Here is an 18,057-nt window from a genome sequence, read left to right as displayed (position 1 = left end):
TCCCGAGGCACAGCCATGCCCGAGGAATTCCAGATAACCAGGAGGGAAGTGTCAAACCCCTGCAGGCTGTCGGGAGAAATAAATCAGGGACACATTCATGGAATTCCCGACGGGAATCCTCGCTCGGGAAGCGGCCGGACACGCTCTGCCCCGTCTGTTGCGGTGACAGGGATTTGTCCCTGTGGCCTCTGTCCCCTCCATCCTAGCAGGGCGCAATTCCCTGCATCCTGCTCAGCCTGGAAGGCAGTTCCCACCGCCGCTGGGATGGAGCTGGTTTGGAAGCCCGGCTGTTCCAAGGGAATGTCACTGCCAGGGCCACATCTGGAGGAGCCGCTGTCCCTTGGCTGCAGGCAGCCGGCTGGCTCCAACCCCTGGAAGGAGTCGTTTGCCTGGCCATGGAAAACCATTAGGACTTGGAGCGGGGTCCAGGCCAGCTGGACACGATCTGCAGCCTTGGAGGAGCTTCCCGTGCCAAAATGTGGCTTTTCTTTGAAGCTCAAACACCTCCACGGCTCCCCAGGGAAATGGGGAACTGCAGGGGACCAGCAGCTCCTCTGTCTGGAGAGATCCCAGCTGGGCTGGCACTGGGATGGCACTGGGATGTCTCTGGGATGGCACTGGGATGGCACTGGGATGTCTCTGGGATGTCACTCCCATGGGGAATGGTGGCATTTGGTGGCACCTCGGAGGTGGCAATGGGCAGGAAGTGGGGGAGGGAAAGGGAGGAAAACCCTGCTGCTCCATGAGATCTTTGGGAGCTGTTGAAGATCCAAACCACGGGCTCTGAGAATCTTCTGGACCAGGAAGGAGGAGCTGCCAGGCTTTTTAGGATGCTAAAAAATGCATTTTCCCGACTCCCTGAGCCAAACTGGCAACAGCCAGGTAAAAAAAAAATGCACCTGGGAAGAGCTGGAGTCCTGTCCTGGCCTTGAGAGCAGGGTCCTGCTGGAATGGACATCCCTGTGGGGGATGGGAACAGGGATTGGGATGGGCATGAGGAAAAAATGGGATGAGGATAAGGATGGGAACCATGATGTGGATGAGGTCAGGGATGGGGAGACAGGAATGGGTAAAGGTAGGGATGGGAATGGGGACAGGGATGGGGATGGGGATGGGGATGGGGATGGGGACAGGGATGGGGACAGGGATAGGGATGGGGACAGGGATAAAGATGGAGACAAGGATGGAGATGGGGATATGGATGAGGATGGGACAAGGATGAGCATGGGCAACAGAAAATGGAGAGGAAGGTGAGGAAAGGGATGGGATGGGGATGGGCATAGGAATAGGGATAGGGATGGGGTTGGGGTTGAGGATGAGGACAGGATATGGATGGGGACAGGGACAGGCTGTGCTGGCCCACACCCTGTGCTGGGAAGGAGGTGGCACAGGGACTGATCCCTGTAATCACTTCCATGTGCCTCAGCAGAGCATCTGGCTGCAGGGTCCATCCCTTCTCCCAGCCTGGGCACACAAACAATCCAGAGCCGTTTCCTGGGAGGCATTCCGGGCAGAACCAGATGTGCTGGCATCATGGAAATGGGGAAAGATCTGGGCTGGGGATGAGGATGGAACTGTCCCGACCCAGCAGACACTCCCAACTCTAAACTGGGAAAACCAGGACAAGCCACTGGTCACACTCCTGCCAGATGCGGTTCCCGGAGTGGGGCCGGCACCTCCCTGTCCTGCCAGAGGCTCACCTTCCCCTGGGCTCCCAGCAGGAAAAGCAGAGGAATCCCTGGCTCAGAGGCTGCTGAGGCAGGAAATCCCGGCAGCCTCATCCCCCAAAGCCGGCAGAGATAAGGGGAGCAGCAGGAAACGCTGGGGCAGCCAGGAAGGGAAGCGTGATTCCCGGCCATGGGAGCCTGCCCGGGGGCTGCAGCACACGGAGAAGCCTCACAGGATGCACCGGGGCCGGTCTGGGATGTTTGCAGGGAAGCAGGGCTGGGATAAGAGCGGGGATTCAGCTGGCACGGGCTCGGGCAGCACAGTCCCGCTGCCAGCTGGGTTAGTGGGTCACTGGAATAAAGCCCTTGGAGCATTTCTCCCCTTTGGATATCGGAAACCAGCCCTGCTCAAGGTCAGGTGATTTGGCAGGACACAAATCCGTGCCTGAAACATCCCTGAGGTTCCTGCAGGAAAGGGCTCTCGCAGGGAGAGGGCTCTGCAGCTCCAGCCCCCTGGATCTGCACCAAAAAGTGTTTTGGCCTCGTGTTCTGAGAAAAAGAGATGTCTCTGAGCCCCCTCAGAACCATGGAATTGTTTAGGTTGGAAAAACCCTCTGAGATCATCGAGTCCAACCATTCCCCAGCACTGCCAAGGCCACCACTGTCCCCCAGTGCCACATCCCCATGGCTTTTAAATCCCTCCAGGGATGGGGACTCCAGCACTGCCCTGGGCAGCTGTGCCAGGGCTGGACAAATCTTTCCATGAAGAATTTTTTCCTAAGATCCAGTCTAAACCTCTTCTGGAACAACTTGAGGCTGATTCCTCTTTCTTATCTCTTGTTCCTGGGATCAGAGCCCGATCCCACTTGGCTGCCCCCTCCTTTCATGGAACGACAGAAAGAAAATTCCTCCATCCTTAATAACTGGAACCTGCTGGATGATAGCAGCCAGAAGTGACAGCAGCATTTCTGAGGCTCTGTGAAAGAGGACAGAATAAAAGCAGAGCCCAGGAGCTGCCCCTGGATGAGAGGAGAGCCCAGGGATGTGAGCACAGCCGTGGGTTTGGGCTCAGCCCTCGGGAGGAGGAGAAGCTGGAGCCCAGCAGGAACAAACTCTGGGCTGTGCCAAGGACAGGGGGGAACTCTGGGTGTCCCTGCCCCTCCTGTGGGGTGGCTCTGCATCCCTTCAGGCCATCCTGAGGGATTTCTCCTGCTGCCTCCATCTCCCTGCCATCCCTGGGGCTGTTTCTTTTCCTGGGAACATCCTGAGGGAGCTGAGAGCAGGGCAGGTCCCCCCAGCGCAGCACCCGGCTCTGCACATCTCCATTTTTGGGAACACTTCTCATTAATTCTGCTCTTAATTGCTTGACTCAGCTTTGCCTCATGACTCAGCAGCTGGGTCACTGCAGGGACCCATCTCCCAAGGGATCCAGGGATGGACCAATGGATCCAGGGATGGACCAAGGGATCCAGGGATGGACCAAGGGATCCAGGGATGGACCCACTTCCCAAGGGATCCAGGGATGGACCAAGGGATCCAGGGATGGACCAAGGGATCCAGGGATGGACCAAGGGATCCAGGGATGGACCCATCTCCCAAGGGATCCAGGGATGGACCAGTGGATCCAGGGATGGACCAAGGGATCCAGGGATGGACCCACTTCCCAAGGGATCCAGGGATGGACCAATGGATCCAGGGATTGACCCACTGCCCCAGGGATCCAGGGATGGATCAATGGATCCAGGGATGGACCAATGGATCCAGGGATGGCCCCATCTCCCAATGGATCCAGGACCTGCTGAGGTGCACCCTCCAGGACAGCCACCCATGCTCCAGGTGATTTTCCACCCTCCAGCTGTGACCCAGCACGGATCTTTCTGCTCAGGACATCACGGGTGTTGTGGGAGAAGGGCTTTCCTTATGGGGAGTTGGAATTGTGGGCTCCAGAGCACCAGGGGGTGCATGGAAAAACAAGATTTTTATAAAAAGGGGTTTCTTGGCCCTGGGCAACTTGGCTGGAGCAGAAATGTGGGGAAAGGTTTCAGTGCATGGAGAGAAGGAAAACCAGGTTGGATGAGGCTTGGAGCAACCAACAGGATGAGATTGAAGATCCTTTCCAACACAAACCATCCTGGGATTGTCCTCCCAGCTGGAAAGTGGAGCTCAGATCTCCCAGAACCCCGGGGATCTGAAGATTCATGGGATGAAAACTCCGCTCCCACTTGGGAAAACTTTCTGAGACATCTGAGCCCCAGCCCAAAGAAACGCTGCAGGTTTTACCATGTATTTTAAGACAAAAAGGTAAAGAAAAGGTTTTGTGTTATTTAATCTCTGGGGCTCTCCTTCCTTCCTTCCTCTCTCTCTAAATATTGCTGCAAAGCTGGTTTTGCTCCGGCAGCTGCCGGATGAGCGTGAGGAGCTTGCAGGGAGCTCCCAACCTTGCCTGACGCTGATTCCTGCTCCCCAAGATCAGCCACCAGTTCCTTATTTGGTCCAGGCTCCAGCAGATTCCCTGGCAGAGGGGATTGCAGGCAGAGCAGCCCGGATGGGTTTGTGCATCCCTCAGGAGGGAGAGATAAAATCAGCCCAGAGCCGGCGTCTCCAAGGAGCCTGGTGTTTGTCCCCGCAGCAGAGCACAGCAGACACACTCTGCCTGTCCCCAGCATGCTCCAGAGGAGAATCACAGAATTCCCAGAGCTGGAAATGCCCACAGGGATCATCCAGGGCAGCTCCAGGCCCTGCACAGACACCATAACAATCCCAGCCTGGGCATCCCTGGCAGCGCTGCCCAAACCCTCCTGGAGCTCCGGCAGCCTCGGGAATGTCACCATTCCCTGGGCAGTGCTCTGGGGGAAGAACCTTTCCTGAAATCCAACCTAAAGCTCCCCAGCAGGGGTCTGATCCAGCCCCATCCCAGGGCTCTGAGCCCAGCACACGCTGCTGCAGGTCTGAGCCTCTTCCTCGGGTGTTTACAGCCAGAATCAAGAGTTTGCTGCAGAATTAGGCTTTAGTTCTTGCATGGATTAGGGATTAGGTGCTGCTGGAATCTGCCCAGCTTCTCCCCAGCTGGAAATGGACAGGGATTTATAGAATCCCAGGATGGTTTGGGTTGGAAAGGACCTGAAATCCCATCTCGTTTGATGGGCAGGGACACATTCCTGGGGAAGCTGGGATCCCATGGCACACCCTGAGAGACGGGATTCAGCCCTTCCCACGGCTCTAACAAATCCCAATCTGCCCCCCAAGCACCTTTCCAGCTCCTCTCTCCTTGCCTGACCTCCTGTGGCCTCCAGCCCTGACCCCTGCAGCCCCCGAGGGCTCGGGGGTGGCTAATCCCAGCAATTAACCTCGTTCCCTGCATTTATCTTCTTCCTGCCTTTGTCTGCCCCTGACAGCTTCTCCCAACAAATCCTCTTCCATCCCCATTTCCCCGGCTCCATCTCCCCTGCCAGCCTTTGTCCCTCGGAGCCAAAATCCACCAAAACCCACCAAAACCCACCAAAATCCACCAAAACCCACCAAAATCCACCAAAACCCACCAAAATCCACCAAAATCCACCAAAATCCACCAAAATCCCGCAGCTCCGAGGTCACCCGGGCCCGGCAGGACCCGCTCCGGCTGCAGGAGGGAGGATTTGTTCTGTAAATTGAAGACGGATGCGGCCCCTGGGGCGTTTCAGGCTAAAAGGGATTTTAGGGCTGAGCGATCCGGCTAAATGGGGACAGAGGGCTGGAAATTCAATGGGAAATCGCGGAACACATGGGCGGCACATCTGGGAGCTCCTCCCAGCCCCACAGAGGAGCTCCATGGACACACGGACAGAGATGGAAATTCCCACATGTGGGAGGTTCACAACCTTTCCGTGCCTAAAGCGATGACCGAGCCCGATTGGATTTAATTATTATTGTGTTTCCCCAGATTTTGGTTTTGTTGTTTGTTTTTTTTTTTTAAGTTCAGGACTTTTCTTCCCTTTAACTGAGCTTGAAATCTTTGGGGATTTTTTTTTCCCCAAGGAAGGAAAAAGGAGACAGAGAGATGGAGGGGAAAAGGATGGAGGGAAGGAAGAATGGATTTGGGTTGGAATGGATCTTAAGGATCATCCCATTCCAGCCCCCTGCCATGGCAGGGACACCTTCCACTGTCCCAGGCTGCTCCAAGCCCCGTCCAGCCTGGCCTGGGACACTTCCAGGGATCCAGGAGCAGCCACAGCTTCTCTGGGAAACCTGTGCCAGGGGCTCCCATCCAGCAATTCCCAATTCCCAATCTCCCACCCATCCCTGCCCTCTGGCACTGGGAGCCATTCCCTGTGTCCTGTCCCTCCATCCTTTGTCCCCTCTCCAGCTCTCCTGGAGCCCCTTCAGGCTCCCGATGTCCCAATGGGACACACGGACAACCCCCCATCCCCGGCAGGACCCCTCGCTGTGCCCCTGCGACCCCCCAGTGGTCTCTCCTCTCCTCGAGTCTCCTCGAGTCTCCTCGAGTCTCCTCGAGTCTCCTCGAGTCTCCTCGAGTCTCCTCGAGTCTCCTCGAGTCTCCTCGAGTCTCCTCTCCTCGAGTCTCCTCCCCTCCCCTCCCCTTTTCCTTCCTCCCGTTCCCTCCTTTTCCCCTTTCAGCCCCCCATCCTCCCCATCCCAGGGGTGATCCCTCCCTGCTCTCCCTCCCGAATTCCAATGTCCCCTCTCCATTCCCCTCTCCCATTCCCTGCTCCCATTCCCCTCTCCCATTCCCCTCTCCCATTCCCCGCTCCCATTCCCTGTTCCCATTCCCTGCTCCCATTCCCCTGCTCCCATTCCCCTCTCCCATTCCCCTCTCCCATTCCCTGTTCCCATTCCCCTCTCCCATTCCCTGCTCCCATTCCCCTCTCCCATTCCCCGCTCCCATTCCCCGCTCCCATTCCCTGTTCCCATTCCCTGTTCCCATTCCCTGCTCCCATTCCCCTCTCCCATTCCCCTCTCCCATTCCCTGTTCCCATTCCCCTCTCCCATTCCCTGCTCCCATTCCCTGTTCCCATTCCCCTGTTCCCATTCCCCGCTCCCATTCCCCGCTCCCATTCCCCGTTCCCATTCCCCGTTCCCATTCCCTGCTCCCATTCCCCTGCTCCCATTCCCCTCTCCCATTCCCTGTTCCCATTCCCTGCTCCCATTCCCCTCTCCCATTCCCCTCTCCCATTCCCTGTTCCCATTCCCCTGTTCCCATTCCCTGTTCCCATTCCCTGTTCCCATTCCCTGCTCCCATTCCCTGTTCCCATTCCCTGTTCCCATTCCCTGTCCGGATCCCTCCCCTCCTGCTGCAGCCTCACCCTCGGCTGTGCTGGAACCCCCAGCGATCCCAAATCCCTTTCCCGTCTCTTTCCCGTCACCGCAGGGCTGGGACAGACCCCGGGCTGGGCTGGTGCAAGGAGCGGGATGGATGTGGCTCCATCGCCCCCTTCCTGCGCTCTTTCCCACTTTTCCTGCTCTCGTTTTCCTCCCCCTGGCGGGATGCGGTGCCTCTGGAAGCGGCTGCACCTCCCGGGATCCCCCCCGAGGCTGTCGGGGCAATTCCCAACTACAATTCCCAATTTCCCTGGGCTTTTTTTTTTAATTCTCCTCCGGGACGAGCCCGCAGCTGGAAATAATCGGTGCCTGAGAGCGGGTCTGTGTTCCCAAAGAGGAGGCACCGAGCTCCAAATCTCCCCTCGGCTGTCCCGCTCGGGGTGGGGGGACAGGTTTTATTTATCACTTTAATTATATCCCCGTTTATCTGTTTAAATCGGGGGGGTTGGGAGTGGTTTAGATGCTCGCTGCATCTTCCCAGGAAGAAAAATAAACCAAAAAACCGTTCTGAGGGAGGAAAATTCCCGGGATATTCCCAAGGAGAGGGGATTTTATCCCCATCCTTGGATGAAAGATTTTGTGAATCCTCAAATCCTGCCGGCTGGAAAAGAGGGAGAGGCTGAAATCCTGTTTAGTCTGGGAAAAACTGGGAAAAGGGAAGGGAAGGGAAGAGAAGGGAAGGGAAGGGAAGGGAAGGGAAGGGAAGGGAAGGGAAGGGAAGGGAAGGGAAGGGAAGGGAAGGGAAGGGAAGGGAAGGGAAGGGAAGGGAAGGAGCCTGGGATGGGTCTGGAAGCACCAGGCAGAGGCGATCCCAAGGATGGAGCTGCTCCCTGCAGGACTCTCCCATCTGGTTTGCTCCACATGGGAATATAATTTCACTCCTGGATTTCTCAGTCCCCTCTGGGCTGAGCTCCTTTGGGATCCTCCCTCTGTTTATCTCAGATCTCTGGGTCAGGACAGAAACTCCAGAGCTCGTCAGGATCTTGTTTCTCGTGTTTATCAGGATTTTAGCACAGAACTTGGCAGGTCTCTCCAGACTCTCTGCACAAATTTAATTCACTGCAGCCTGGCACACTTTGGGTTCTGATGGCACAAAATGGCCCCAAACTGTGCAGCCTTTTTATATTTATGTTTATTTTTACCCAATTAACAATAGACATGTAGATTATTTTTCTTAATGACACAATGACCCATCACCCGTGTGCTGCACTGTGACATTTTCTGTCCAATCACCTCCTACTACCCAAAACCCTCCAGAAAATGGAAATGAAGAAGAAAAAGGAAAAGAAACAACATTCTAAATCTTCCATCTTGTCTTCTGCTCTCTAAACTAAACTAGAGTTTAGTTTAAACTCTAAGCTTTAACTTTTCCACCCAGTGACCTAAGAAACTCTCTAATTTACACACTCACACTTTTAGCTTTTCTATCTAACTTTTAACAGCTGTTTTCATGTATCACCATGAAAACAGACCCATAAATTTCATGTTGTATGAAATTCAGTGTTCTCCTGGATCTCAGAGCCAAGGGCACACACTCTGTGTCTCAGACTCCAACAAAGGAATATCCAGCAGGATCAGTTCTCAGTGCATCCCTCCAAAAGCCTCCTCGGCTTGCAGGCTCTAAATTAAGCTGTTCAAACACCAGGACAAACACTTCCAAAGGGAGAGCTGAGCTGGAGGGAAAAAAATCCCTGACAAAGAGCAGGAGGACTCGGCTCCTCTGGGCAGCAGCGGCTCTTTGGGAAAAGAGGCTTGGAAAAAACTTGGCACAGCGATAGAGAGGGCGCTCCTCACCAAAATCTGTCCAGGAGGAGCTGCAGGGAGCCAGCAAAAGTTTTGGAGAGAAAAAAAACCCCAAAGAAATAAAAAAAACCCAACCCCAACTAAAATTCCTTGTGGATGCTTCAAGTTTTTCCAGTTCCTCATTTGCCTCTGGGTTTTGTGGCTGCTTTTTTCTTCCGCTTTGGGTTGTTTTTATTCCGGGTTTTTTTTTTCCACCCCTCCTCCTCTACACCAGGAATGTGAGCAGCCAGAAGAGGGTCACGTCGGAAGTGTGACAGACACGAGAGATTCGTCATCCGTGGTGATGAGACTTTCTCCGAATTCCTTTCCCCACCCCTAATAGCTGCAATTTATGCAAATGAGCCCAAAGATGAGCTAATTGGGGATTTGGTGCAAGCTGGCTGCCCAGGCTGGGTTCTCTCCCAGAGGAGATGGAGGAGGGAGGTGAATTTGTGGTTCCTTTCCTGGCTGGACACCGATCCCAGCCCCCAGCCTGGCTTGAGGGATCTCCATCCTTGTCGAGAGAACCATGGGCACTGTGATTCGCCATCCTCCAGCAGCAGGGGAAGGAATGGGGAGCTGGTGAAACATCGCCCTGACACCCCCAGCCACAGCTGCACTCGGTGCCTGCTCCAGAGCATCAGAGCCACGGCCAGACAGTCCCAAAAAGTCCCTTCTCCATCCCAGGCTTTCCCCATCGAGCTGTGCAAGCCCAGGATCATCCCCCGGTCCTTCGGGGTTTCCAGCCACAGCTGCTGCAAGCGGGGCCAGCGGCCACCTCCAGAAGGGGCTGGATTTTGTCACAGCTCTTCCTCCTCCTCCTGCCAGGCATTGAATGGGTGGCTGTGAAGGGAATTTCCAGCAGCTCAGAACTTCAGTCTCTGTTCCCCATCAGAGCAGATGTGGGGTCACCTCGGCTGATCCCATCCCTGGCGTCATCACAGAACCTCAGAGTGGTTTGGGTTGGAAGAGATCTCAAAGCTCACCCAGTTCCAACCCCCTGCCATGGGCAGGGACAAATTCCACCATTCCAGGCTGCTCCAAGCCCTGTCCAGCCTCCCTTGGGCATTCCCAGGGATCCAGGGGCAGCCCCAGCTGCTCTGGGCACCCTGTGCCAGCCTCCATCACAGCAGGGCTGGCACCAATTCCCCCGGGGATCAGGACAGGAGCTGTGCTCCCGGTAAATCAGATCTCCAGAGCTGCTGGGATCTCCTTCCCAATCTTCATCCAGGGGAAAACCTGAGCGATCCCTCCACATCTTCCTTCCCCCTGTTCCCTGCTGCTGGGACTGGGAGCCGACAGCAGTCGAGTGCAGGGTGAGCTAAGGAAGGCAGGGGGGGTTTTCCAGGAGTTATTTTCGAGGATATCATTCGGATTGCTTCCCAGGGCAGGCTGAATTGGGCTGAATTTCCTCTTCCCCGGGGCCCCAGGCAGGAAGCAGCCTCTGGGTTCACGCTCAGCCCTAATGAGGGCAGCACTTCAACACCAACCGTGGGCGAGAGCTGAGCTGGAACGAGTTTTATCTTGATTTCTTCCAGCCCTGGGACTTTCACTTGCACAGCCACAAACAGTCCCTGCCCTCACTGCTGGAGGAATCACCGGCCAAAAGATCTACAGCCTAAAATCTGCAGATAAAAAATCTACTGAAACCTGCCTTGCTGATGTCTGGCCCCCTGAATCCTCCTTTCCCAGCCCTGCTGTCATCTTGATACTTCCCTGTGCCTCGTGTACACTCATCCAGAGCAGCAGAAAGTGGGCTGAAAGCAGCCGGGCAGGGTTTCGTGCTTATTCATCATCACACACATCCTGCAAGCCGCTGTGTGTGTTTCGCTGCGGTCGGAACTGCTTTTCCTGGAAGAAGCTCTGGGGGCTTCTCCCGGAGTTTGCCGGGGGCTGGGGGGGCAGCAGCGGTACCGGCACACCTGGGGGTGGGCTCAGGTAGATGCGGCACCTGCTCGGGTATCAGAATCCCGGGATTGGATGGGTTGGGAGGGATGGGAAAGATCATCCCGTTCCCAGCCTCCTGCGGCGGGCAGGGTTTCCACTGCATGGGGCTGGCTTCTGTCCTGTGACACCCCCAGGGAATCAGCCCCGTTCCCTGTCACCCCGGGGGCTCAGCCCCAGCGCTCGGCCTTGTCCCACCCTCCAAGGGCTCCAAGAGTCCCCGACTCTCCCGTAACTCCCCCCACCAGCTCCCCCCATAACCCCCCCGGGCTCAGCCCTGTCCCCTTTCCGGCACCTCCCCTCCGAGGGGCTCAGCTCCCTCCCTCCAGTGTCCCACCCCAGAGCCCCTCACCCCCGGCACTCACCCCGGCCCCTTCCCCTCCCTCTTCCCGGGAGCCTCGGTTCTCCCCCCCGCCCGCAGCCGAGCCCCGACGGGCGAGAAGGGGCTGTCCCAGGGGCCGTGCCCTGTTGTACTGCACCTCCTCCTCCACCTCCTCCTCCTCCTCCTCCTCCTCCTCCTCCTCCACCTCCTCCTCGTTCTCTCGCCTCCCTCTCTCCGCGGCGGGGACAACCGGTCCAGGAGGGACAGTCACCTCCGGCATCCCGGTGCGATCCATCCATCCCAGGGCATCCCGGTGCGATCCATCCATCGATCCATCTGTCCATCCCATCTCATCCCGGTTTGATCCATCCATCCCATCTCATCCCGGTGCGATTCATCCATCGATCCATCCGTCCATCCCAGCGCATCCCGGTGTGATCCATCCATCCCAGCGCATCCCGGTGTGATCCATCCATCCCAGCGCATCCCATCCCATCCCGGCACGCTTCGGGCCATCCCCCCGGTGCTCTGCGGGATTTTACCCCATCCCGGTGCTGCGAGGACCATTTCTCTCACGCTGCTGCAGCGCGGGACATCCCGGCGCGGAGCGGAGCATCCCTCGCAGCCCATCCCGATGGAGCCCGAGGGTTATCGCTGCCGCAGCAGCCGCCACATCGAGAGCGGCCAGTCGGCCGTGCCCAGCTCGGTTCTGTTCGCAGCCGGACTTTTGGGGAACGTCCTGGCTCTGCTGCTGCTGGGCCAGCACCGGCGGCGCTCCCGCTCGCCCGGGGGCCGCCCGCCGAGGGTGTCGGCGTTCTACGTGCTGGTCAGCGGGCTGGCGGTCACCGACCTGCTGGGCAAGTGTCTGATCAGCCCCATGGTGCTGGCAGCCTACGCCTACAACCGCAGCCTCAGCGAGCTGGGCCCGGGGGGGCGCGGCGAGGACCAGCCGGGGGTGCTCTGCCAGCTCTTCGCCTTCCTCATGGCTTTCTTCGGGCTGGCCCCCACCCTGCTGCTGCTGGCCATGGCTCTGGAGTGTTGGCTTTCCCTGGGTCACCCCTATTTCTACCGGAGGCACCTGACCCGGCGCCTGGGAGCCGCTCTGGGGCCGGCGGCCGCGGGGCTGTGCGCTCTGTTCTGCGCCCTGCCCCTGCTGGGTTTCGGGGCTCCCATGCAGTACTGCCCGGGCACCTGGTGCTTCATCCGCATGGCCGGCGGGGGTCCGAGCCAGCTGGGCTTCCCCGTGCTCTACGCCAGCCTCATGGGCTTGCTGGTGCTGGCTATCGTGGCGTGTAACGTGAGCAGCATGAGGCACCTGTACGGCATGGCCCGGAGGCAGCCCCGCCGCGGGCAGCCCCCCGCCGCCGCCCCCCGCATGGAGGAGCTCGATCACCTCGTCCTGCTGGGGCTCATGACCGTCCTCTTCACCGTCTGCTCGCTGCCGCTCATCGTGAGTAACCCCGGTGCCCCCCTGCTCCGGGGAGGGTGGGGGGTGCTTCGGTCCCTGGCCAAAAGATCTGTTCCGTCCTCTCACGGGGATGGTTTGGCCCCCTTTGGAATAGTTCCTCACCCCGTCCATGGGGGTCAGGCCGTTGTTAAAGCACCCTGGAATATCCCCTTCACCATCCCCTGCCCCTGGGAGAGTGGGTGGTCGCTTTGTCCCCCCCTCGTGCCGTGAATCCATTTGGAAAAATATCCTTTCTTAGCACCATCCCCTCACAGGGAGGTTGGATCGATGGATTGGCCCCCTTGGAATTGTCCCTCACCCTGTCCATGGGGGTAAGAACCCTGGAATATCCCCCCAGCAGCACCACTCGGTCCTGGGGGAGTCAGGGCACTGATTTTGGGATAAACCCTGACAGCACCACCAGCTCCCAGGGGCCAAGACCGTGCCTCCTTCTAAATCCTCCCTGACAGGGACAAGATCAGTGCCTAAAACTCCTTGGAATAACCTCCCCATCACCACCACCCACTCCCAGGGGGTCAGGGGTTGTTTTTGCCCCTTGGAATAAACTCTGGAACCACCTGGAGGTGCTGGGGGGGTTCCCTGCTTTAGTCCCCTGTGAGTAACCCACCCCTGCCACCCTCTAGGAGCCTCTCCAGGGGTCAGGTTATTCCTTTAATCCCCTTGGAATCAGTTCCCCCCGGCTCCACTATCCCATTCTGGGAGGTTGCCCACCCTCAACACAAAGCACCACATCCCCAGTTCTCGATTTATTTCAGTGAATTAAATTTATTTAAATTTATTTCAATGAATTAAATTTATTTAAATTTATTTCAATGAATTAAATTTATTTCAATTTATTTCAGTGAATTAAATAAATTTATTTAAATTGAAGTTTATCCTTTAACTCTCATGGAAGAACCCCCCCACACATGGAATAACTCTGTGCCAGAGCTGGGGGGGTCAGGTAATTACTCTGAGGGTCCCCCACCCTCTCCCAGGGATCTGACTGTTGTTTTAACCCCTGTGGAATAACATCCAACACCCATCCTGGGATGGGGGAAGTTAATTCATTGTTTAATCCTCCTGGAATAACCACAACAACCCCACCACTCTGTCCTGGGGGTTGATTTATTGCTCAAACTTCCTTGGAATATTTTCCCCCCCACCTCAGCCCACTCTGTCCCTGGGAGGGTCATTCCATTGTCCCCTCCCTGGGATATCCCATCCCCAGGGGTCAGTTCACTGTTTTAACCCCCTGAAACAGCCCCTCCATCATCACCTCTCTGTCCCAGAGGGGTTGGAGGGGTCAGGTGATGATTTCAGTCCCATCTGAGTGTCCCATCCCAGGGATCAGCTGGAGGCTTTAACTCCATTGGAATAACACCCACCCCATCACCACCCCTCCTTCCTCCGAGGCTGCCCCAAAGGGGTTTAAGGGTTGGGAGGGGGGTGTCAGTTCAGTGCATCACACCCCTCAATAACCCCCCAATAACCCCCCAAAAACCCCCCAAAAACCCCCCATTCCCACCCCATCACACCCCCCAATAACCCCCCATTCCCACCCCATCACACACCCCAATAACCCCCCAATAACCCCCCATTCCCACCCCATCACACACCCCAATAACCCCCCAATAACCCCCCATTCCCACCCCATCACACACCCCAATAACCCCTCAATAACCCCCCAAAAGCCCCCCAAAAACCCCCCATTCCCACCCCATCACACCCCTCAATAACCCCCCAATAACCCCCCATTCCCACCCCATCACGCCCCCCAATAACCCCCCATTCCCACTGCATTAGACCCTTAAAACTCCCCCCATCCCCACCCTTTTCTCACCTTTCAAAATTCCCCTTTCCCACCCTTATCAAACCCTTCAGTAATTCCTCATTCCCACCCTTATCACACCCTTCAAAACCCCCCATTCCCACCCTTATCACACCTTTAAATAACTCCCCATTTTCACCCCACCAGACACTTCAAAACCCCCCATTCTCACCCTTTTTACACCTTTAAATAACTTCCCATTTTCACCCCACCAGACACTTCAATTATTCCACATTCCCCCCCTTATCAAACCCTTCAAAATCCCCCATTCCCACCCCATCAGACCCTTCAAAACCCCCCATTCCCCACCCTTATCTCACCTTTTAATGAACCCCCATTCCCACCCCATCAGACCCCTCAATAATTCCCCATTCCCACCCCATCAGACCCTTCAAACCCCATCATCCCCACCCTTATCACACCTTTAAATAACCCCCCCATTCCCCCCCTTATCTCACCCCTCAATAACCCCCCATTCCCACCCCATCAGACCCCTCAATAATTCCTCATCCCCACCCCATCAAACCCTTCAAATCCCCCCATTCCCACCCCATCAGACCCTTCAAATCCCCCCATTCCCACCCCCGTGTCCCAAAGCTGCTGGGTGGATCCAGCTCCCTTTGAACCCCACTGAAATCCCCTCACTTCTCCCCCAGGGATGGGACAGCCCCGGCAGGAACGAGCCCTTGCTGCCCCTTTCTCCCCCTCCCTGAGTCCGGATCCTGCATTTCCACCTCTCCATCACCCTGGAGCTGGAGCCACGGGCGGGGTTATCCCCAAATCAGGGTGGGGGATGTGCGTGGGTGCTGCCACTGCCTTTGGTGACAATTTCCACATCCTCTTCCTGTCACCTCTGTCACCTCTGGAGCCGTACCAGGAGCTACCAGCCACCCTCAGCCCTGGGCTCGTACCTGTGACCATCCCCTCCTCAATCAGGATCAATCCCTGCTGAGTTATCCCATGGATGCCAGGTCCAATTTCCATGGCAAGGGGACAGACAAACCCACCAAGGCTGGATGATTCCTTCATCCATGAAACAATCCTGCTCACCGGGACCTCATTTCCAGCTCTAACATCCTTATCCTGATAGGATGTGCCAAACCTGAGCCATCCGTGACCCAGCCCCGCTCCCAGCTGGATCCTTAACCCCCACCCCACATCCATGGGGACACCGAGGGGTCACAACTTCTTCCGCTGCCCTCACGGGAATATTTTTCCCCCCACCGTAGCAAGACCTCCCTTAATTTCCCCCTATTCCTTAATTTTCTCTCATTTCCTGTAATTTATTTCGCAGATCCGGGCGTACATGGGGGCTTTCGCTGCCGATTTCAACGAGAACGCCGACCTGAGCGCGCTGCGCTTCCTCTCCGTCAACTCCATCGTGGATCCCTGGGTGTTCATCATCTTCCGCACCTCGGTGTTCCGCGCCTTCATGCGCAGGGTGTGCCGGAGGCTCACGTCCCGCAGAGCCTCTCTGAAGGGCTCCAGCCCGGCGGGTGAGGGGCACTTCTGTCCCCCGGGCTGGTGCAGGACGGATCCCCCCGGGCTCGGCATCCCCTGAGCGCGGCGCTGCCGCGGAATCCGCGCGGCTGCTGGCGAGGATGAGGAGCGAGCCTTCGGCCCCGCATCCCTGCCCTGGAGCATCCCGAGGTGGCCCGGGGTGGTGGCAGGCAGGGACAGCGTCCGGGACGCTGTGAAGGGGTTTTGTGCCATCCCCAGGCTGCGTTTTGCCCCGGAGAGGAGCTGGAGCGGGGTTCCGGCGGATCTGGGAATTTTCCGAGCCGGGGAGGGTTTGGGGAGCTCCCGGCTCCAGGAAGGCAGGAGGGGTTTGGAGCGAGGTTCAGGGCACAGGGAGGAGAAGTGTGGGTGTGTCCCCATGGAATAAAAGTGGTTCAGAGTTTCATCACCTCATCCTGTGCACGATCCCGTTCCGTGCCGAGGGGGTTTATCCACAGCTGCTTTGGGGTGTCCCCAGACCTGGTGAGTGACTCAGAAATTTGAAGAGCGTGGTGTGAGGAAGAGCTGGCTGCAGGTGGAATCCCTCCTGGCACACCCTCCATCCCTGCCCAGGATGTTCCCAGGGCAGGGCTGTGCTTTATCCACCCTTATCTCGTTCTTCCCTGGAAAATCTCCGAGCACTGATGTTGCATTTGTGTTCCTCAGCCGTACCTGTTGCGCTGTAATTATTTAAATTCAGTATTTATGATTGTCCTGAGCCCTAATGAGAGCATTAATTGAGAGAACACAGAGCCCTGGATGCACAAACTCTGTGCGAGCGTGCAGGAGAGCGATTGTTTTAATGGAAGATCCATTTCCGCTCAACCACACCAATTAACTGGATTTAATTTTTGCCTCAAGTGACCATTTAGGCCAAAAAAATTACGATGACCAACTGTTTAGTGCCCTTGGAGGAGACAGGGAGTATTTCTCTCCTCTGTTTAGCTAAGCCTTGCAAGGTGTAGCCGTGTTCCTGCCCGCTCTCACGTGATGTTTACTCTTTGTGTCAAACAGATTCTGCTTTTGAAGGAACAATATCTTGGAGTTTTTGGGGGTGACCTGCTGGGGTTGGCTCTGGCTGTTTCTCCCAGCTGGAGGAAAGGGCAGAGCTGCTTTTGGGGAGGTTTTGGGGGCTGAGCTGTCAGCTCGGTGCCTCTCCTCGGGGTTTTCTGAGGAGAAAGAAGGAAATGAGGGTTGGTTCGTGGATTGGTTTCGTGTTACTGCCGTGGTATTGACTTGGAGATGGCTCACGTGGGGCTGCAGAGTCAACAGCTCCCAGCCTGCTCCGTGCCTTTCCCGGGATCCGTTCCACCGCAGCCGGATGAGATAACGGCCCTGGAAAATCCTGGTGTTGTTTTTGTTCCCCCCAAACCGGGATCTCCTCCCCCAAACAGATCTGTGCTCTGCTGGATGGAGCAGGCACGGTCAGGCTGGGAGGATCAGAGGTGCAGAAGCATCACTGAGCTGGGATGAGATTCCCAAGATCGTGGATGCAGCGTTGGCATGAGCCGAGGGCGCTCTGGGTGTGCAGGGCATCATCTGCCCGTGGTGCCTGTGAGGATTCACTCCTGGAGAGACCCCTGGAAAGGTCCCTGATCCAGGAGAGATCCCTGATCCAGGAGAGATCCCTGGAAAGGTCCCTGGCCCAGGAGAGATCCCTGATCCAGGAGAGACCCCTGGAAAGGTCCCTGATCCAGGAGAGATCCCTGATCCAGGAGAGATCCCTGATCCAGGAGTGATCCCTGGAAAGGTCCCTGATCCAGGACAGATCCCTGATCCAGGAGAGACCCCTGGAAAGGTCCCTGATCCAGGAAAGGTCCCTGTCCCAGGAGAGATCCCTGATCCAGGTGAGATCCCTGTCCCAGGAGAGATCCCTGTCCCAGGAGAGATCCCTGCCCCAGGAGAGATCCCTGATCCAGGAGAGATCCCTGGTCCAAGAAAGGTCCCTGGTCCAGGAAAGGTCCCTGCCCCACGATTTGTGTGTTTAAATCCCCGGGCAATCATGATCCACGGAAATCATTGATTAAACTGACACAAACCAAATCAAGTTCTTTATTAAAGCGCAAGATTAGACTCCACCTGAGCCTCGAGATGATTTTATCATCTCAGGAAATAAATCATGGAGCCAAGAATGACTGCCCTCCATCCCTGCAGCATCCGTGGCTGGGACCACACCTTTCCCAGCGACCTTGACACGCTCCTCTGGCTCGGGCAGCACTTTTTAATCGGGATTCTGCCCTTCCTGGTGTCC

The 18,057-nt window shown here is 56.7% G+C and overlaps 1 protein-coding gene across 1 annotated transcript; it reads left to right on the top strand.

Moving 5' to 3' along the window:
- Positions 1–11,527: 11,527 nt before the first annotated feature.
- PTGDR (prostaglandin D2 receptor) lies at positions 11,528–16,468 on the top strand. Its single transcript, XM_058829244.1, has 2 exons — positions 11,528–12,481; positions 15,604–16,468. The coding sequence occupies exons 1-2, from the start codon at positions 11,666–11,668 to the stop codon at positions 15,868–15,870; spliced, it is 1,083 nt and encodes a 360-aa protein (XP_058685227.1). The 5' UTR covers positions 11,528–11,665; the 3' UTR covers positions 15,871–16,468.
- Positions 16,469–18,057: the final 1,589 nt, after the last annotated feature.

This window comes from Poecile atricapillus, chromosome 1 (assembly GCF_030490865.1).
Source record: "Poecile atricapillus isolate bPoeAtr1 chromosome 1, bPoeAtr1.hap1, whole genome shotgun sequence".
Lineage (NCBI taxonomy): Eukaryota > Metazoa > Chordata > Aves > Passeriformes > Paridae > Poecile > Poecile atricapillus.
The sequence above is the reverse complement of the archived record's forward strand: the minus strand, read 5'-3'. Positions and strand labels throughout refer to the sequence as shown.

Bases quoted from the DNA above. Each gene is read 5' to 3' on its own strand.
- PTGDR (XM_058829244.1), top strand. From the start codon at position 11,666: ATGGAGCCCGAGGGTTATCGCTGCCGCAGCAGCCGCCACATCGAGAGC. The intron at 12,482-15,603 runs GTGAGTAACCCC...TTTATTTCGCAG, and splicing joins TCTGCTCGCTGCCGCTCATC to ATCCGGGCGTACATGGGGGC.